Source organism: Nuphar pumila, chromosome 10 (assembly GCF_984573655.1).
Source record: "Nuphar pumila chromosome 10, dmNupPumi1.hap1.1, whole genome shotgun sequence".
Lineage (NCBI taxonomy): Eukaryota > Viridiplantae > Streptophyta > Magnoliopsida > Nymphaeales > Nymphaeaceae > Nuphar > Nuphar pumila.
The window spans coordinates 89,481,840-89,486,614 of record NC_143258.1 but is presented as its reverse complement, the minus strand read 5'-3'; the positions used below and the strand labels follow the sequence as shown (position 1 = coordinate 89,486,614).

At 39.4% G+C, this 4,775-nt stretch overlaps 1 protein-coding gene across 2 annotated transcripts; it reads left to right on the top strand.

Annotated features, from left to right (window-relative positions):
• The first annotated feature begins 339 nt into the window (after positions 1 to 339).
• LOC149827270 (uncharacterized) lies at positions 340 to 3,944 on the top strand. Of its 2 annotated transcripts, none has more exons than XM_090019238.1 (3): positions 340 to 436; positions 623 to 707; positions 2,765 to 3,944. In XM_090019238.1, the coding sequence occupies exon 3, from the start codon at positions 2,790 to 2,792 to the stop codon at positions 3,780 to 3,782; it is 993 nt and encodes a 330-aa protein (XP_089875364.1). In that variant the 5' UTR covers positions 340 to 436; positions 623 to 707; positions 2,765 to 2,789; the 3' UTR covers positions 3,783 to 3,944. The 2 variants fall into 2 exon arrangements, with proteins under 2 accessions (XP_089875364.1, XP_089875363.1); XM_090019237.1 differs by having other exon boundaries at positions 2,731 to 3,944.
• Positions 3,945 to 4,775: the final 831 nt, after the last annotated feature.

The window sequence follows — 4,775 nt, the reverse complement described above, 5'->3', positions numbered from 1 at the left end:
TTGAAAATATCCTAATTTTATCTGAATATTAACACAATCAAAACAATTTTAATGCTTTTTGGCAATTGGTATGTGTATTTATGCTTTACAATTTCCCATAAGTTATAGCAAAAGCCAATCAATCAGTTTCCTTTTAATATATTTTCAGTGAAATTTGCCAAAAAGAATTACGGCGAGATTTTTGGCATGTCAATAAACCGGGACAGGATGCGGATCGGGATCAGATACGCTTTGCCCAGATCCGGCCTGCTTTTCTACCCTTACTTGAAGGGGTATTTTAGTCAAATAACCAATACTTTCCGTGGTCCTCTCCTCTATAAATACCATAAGATCGTCTTCGTGAAGAGAGAGAGAGAGAGAGAGAGAGGCGTCTCTGAGTCGTCTTCCTTCTTTCGTCTCTCTTTCTGGACGGTGGCGTTGATTCCTTCTTCTCAACGTAAGTAATTTCTAATTTATTTCATTCCTTCGTCTCTCTGCCGCTTCTTCCTTCAGATTTTTCATTTCTAGGGTTAAGGTTTTTTTTCCGTTCCTCTTTCCCTATGCTTCTGTTCAGTTTTTTTTTTCCTTTTTTTTGGTTTTAGGGTTAGGTTTTATTTTGACTCCTGTATTGGGTGCCTGTTAGGGTGTTGTGCCAGGAAGAGAGGTGCGGAGTTCGTCCCTGAGATCTGAGGCTAATAGGTGGTGGAATTGCTGACGGTTTGCATAAGGTAAGAAGCCTGATCGTGATTTATCTACATGGGAATTTCTCGTAGGTTTGGGTTTCTCGTTTCTGTTTTGTGATTTTTCATTGATGTGCATGGTTTTTAGTCTTGTCTCAACCTGATTTACTCGTATGTTGATTAATTGCTAGATATTGATTGTTTTGTGCTTCTATGTCTCCTTTTCTTTCTTTCTTTTGCCCCTTTTCTGTGAGACGTTTCCCATGTCTGATCCAGAATTTGAGTGCTACATTTTGATTTTTTGTTGGCTTATTTGCATTTCTTTGTGGTAGTTGTGTCACTTTGTGGAGACTGTTTCATGCCTGGATATCCCTGTCAAAATTTTTACCACCGCACGTTGATGTGTTGTGAAGTGGTGAACTGTAGATATGACAAGGCTTGGCGAGATTTGAAGCTGTTTGGTCCGTCAATATGGATTGACATTTTTACTTGGATCAAAGATATTCTTTGATCAGTTTTTGAGAGTTTTATTGTTTTCCCCTGTTTAATGTGATGTTCCACAATCCAGTGTAAACTGTTACCTTTGGGCACACTCTCCTGGTCCTCAATTATAGTCCATCCTTTTTCATGAATTGTGAACTGCATCTTCAATCATGTGTGAAACGATCTTGTTTAACGTTAGTATTTTCACAGGGATTTTCCAAAAAGATATCCTAAAAATCTGCTACTAATTTTCTGTATTACTAAGTTCGGACTTGTTTAATGTTATGCTGATGTTCAAACGGCGTTCTTATGAAAGTATCCTCACACAGCATCAAAATTTTGTGATATTTAAATTATTCTTCATTGAATGGTTGACTGGTTGTTGTTTTGATAAAGTGTTGCAAGAACCAATGGCCCAATATAGTATGTTGGTTTGCATGTGAATCCTATTCAATATTCAGTTTATAGCTTTGAGCTCTAGATAAGTTGTTGGTGAACGATTAAATAAATCAGAGAGAAAAAATGACTTATCCCTTTCCAAATTCTTGTCATATGTTGGTATATAACTTCTTGGAATCTTGCTTCGGTACTAGTGGGTTCAATACAAATTGATTATGTGATGATGGTCCAACTGTGGCAAGTGTTTGAAGTTGAAAACCAACAAATTTCTTGAAAATGATTCAAGAAACTGGCAGAAATATACATTAGTAAATGATTTTAGACTACTTGCTCAATAAAGGGATATACTTTTTAGATGCAAAAATAGGCTTCTAATCTTATTTTGCCTTTGTAACTTATAGAAAATTTCCTAATTCACTGTCTAGTCGCTCATCACTACCTGCATGACATGGACCTAAAATTATCCTCCTTTTATACATTATTTCCTTTTATACATTATTTCTTGATTATGCTTCCTTGTCTTGACTTAATCAAGACATCCTTTTTATTCCACAAAACATTTTGATACTTAAATTTCTGATGTACTTGAGTTATTTCTACTATCTCCAGTCAATGATAGCATTGTATTTGACAACTGGGAGGAACTTGTGTTTTTCTTTGGAGTTAGAGTCAAAGCAGTTCTAGGCACACGAGCATGAAATGGCTCATGTTACCTTTCATTGACTTCTTGAAGTCTCAAGCTGTCATGTGTTTTATACCTTGATCTTTTTCTGGGAAAGTGTTTTAAACCTAGCCCTTGATCTGCTGCCTAGGTCTCTACTGCGTTCTGCCACCCTATCATTTAGGTTCGTGCTGAAGTTGCAATATTGATGCTTGCTGATGTGATCCTGATATTGATATTTCAATCTTCTTTGTTTTAGTTGGTTTAAATTTGGTAATTTTTTTTTTCTGAGTACACAACCAATGAAGGCATAAGAGCTGAAGAGTTTGTCGTTTTCATTGTTGAAGGCTGTTGTGCTCAGTCCCTTTAAGAAAGGGATGTTTTGAGATTTTTTAGTATGCATATATGCTTTTAGCCCTCATTATCATGTCCTCCAAATTTGTTTTCATGCCAACTATCTTGAAATAAGTTGGTATGCTTCTGTATAAAATGATGGAAGAGCTAACATTTTTCTTTTCTCTTTGTGAGATGCACTTCCTCGTATCATCTTACAAAAATGCAGGTATTGAGCTGGTTTTTATCACCAAATGGACAGCAAAAAGTTCTTGCAACTGGTTGAAGAAAAGAAGAAGAAGGCCCTGGAGAAGCACGAAGCCCCCTTGAAATGGGAACAGAAACTGGAAGCTGCTGCCAAGACTAAAGCTGCTGCTGAGGCCAAGGCAAGGGAAGACAGGAAGTTGAAAGCTGCTAGGCGTAAGAGGAAGGCCTCATTGTTGGAATCTGATGATGACAGTGACAGTGAGAGTGGTGGGAGAAGGCTCACAAAGAAATCTCACAAGAAACAGAGGAAGCGTGACCATAGCTTATCTTCATCAGAATCTGATGATGACAGTGATAGCAGCAGTGCTGGAAGGAAGTCGACAAAAAGGTCACATAGGATGCACAAAAGACACAGTCATTCTGATTCATCTGGTGACAGTACCAGGAAACCTAGACGCAGGTCAAGAAAAAGGGGAAGCTCAGAATCCGATGATGACAGCAGCGATGATGAAGAATGCAAGAGATACAAGAAGCATGGTCATTCTGATTCCTTGGATAACTGTGACAAGAAATCTCGACAGAGGCCCAGAAAAAGAGCCTCAGGATCAAGCCATGAGAGCAGTAGTGATGGATCAGGAAGTGAGTTGGAGATGCAGAGGAAGATGCATTCACGGAAGCATGCTAAGCCTTTGAGGCATCGAGGCTGCAGATCTGATTCAGATTCATCTGATTCAAGTTCTGAGGATCACAATGCTGCCCAGGCTCGGAAACTCCACAAGCAGCACCATCATGGTCATAACAGTGATTATGATGATAACCTCGAATGCAGAAGTCATTCAATTGGGAAGTCATCTGATGACAACATTGATGGACCGAAAGAGCATAGGAGGCATCACAGCCATGCTCATCACCACCACAATCACCGGTGTGAAGATCGGGAGGATCAGCATGGACAGTCTGCAGAGTCAAATGGGAAGCCTGTCCATCGACAGGCTGCGAAGCCAAATGGGAAGCATGCCCATCGACAGTTGCTTTGTTAATGATGGCCATGGGGTGAGAAGCTGAAGAAGGGGATGTGAAACTGCACTCTTTTAGAGTTTGCGAAATTGTACACTTTCTTTGTTTCCATGACTCCAGTCTTTGAATTCAAGGAAAGTTGATAATTGCCAATTTGAACTCAAGTAATCATCACTAGTTTCATGTTAGTTCTTTAGCGTCATTTTCGCTGATTTTTTATAACGATTTAATTGCATCGTCACATTAGTATTAGTACTTGCAATGTCTGGTCTCTTCTAAAGTCAAAAAGGTGGTTTTTGGCTTCATAGCTTATACGACATGTTTACAGGTTCCAAAAACTATATGCAGCATATTTGCAGGCTTAAAAAACCTGAGATGTGAGATGATTTTATTGTATTGCATCTTGGTTTAGTATTCATAACTTGCTACTTTAGTAGTCTCTTCTGAAGGGAAAGCAGGTTTTGGATTTCATTTGCTTATACAACATGATTACAGGCTTCAAAAATCTAGGAAATGCCACATTTGAGGGTCAACCTCTGAGCAAATTCATGTTTGATCTAGCTGGTAAGCCTAACTTGAGAAGAAAGAGCGATGATGCTTTCGCTACGGGCCTTAGAGATTAGAGATTTGCTGTGGTGGCTGTCAGCTCTGCGTGGTGCTCTGCAAGGTAGTGTTTGCAGTGCTCTTTCTGCTCTTGGCAACACAGACATGGAAATTGGGTGTTAATTCCCAACAAACATCATTTCTATTCTGATCCAGCCCAGGTTGATTCAGTTCTCTCGTCCCGCTGTTGATCGACAGGAGGACTGATCTCTTGGAAAATGAATTTACAGGGAGAAACTGAATCTTTACCCATTGATCAATGGGGAGGCCTTCATTGTTGGTCGTCTGTGGATTGCTATCTTTTACAGTGGGAGTTGGTTTCTTTGGTGCTTCTGCCTCTGCCTGTATGAGCCGCTTATTAAGTTTTTCCAGTGCTTGCTTTCACTCTGAGGCATGAGAGAGAGAGAGAGAGG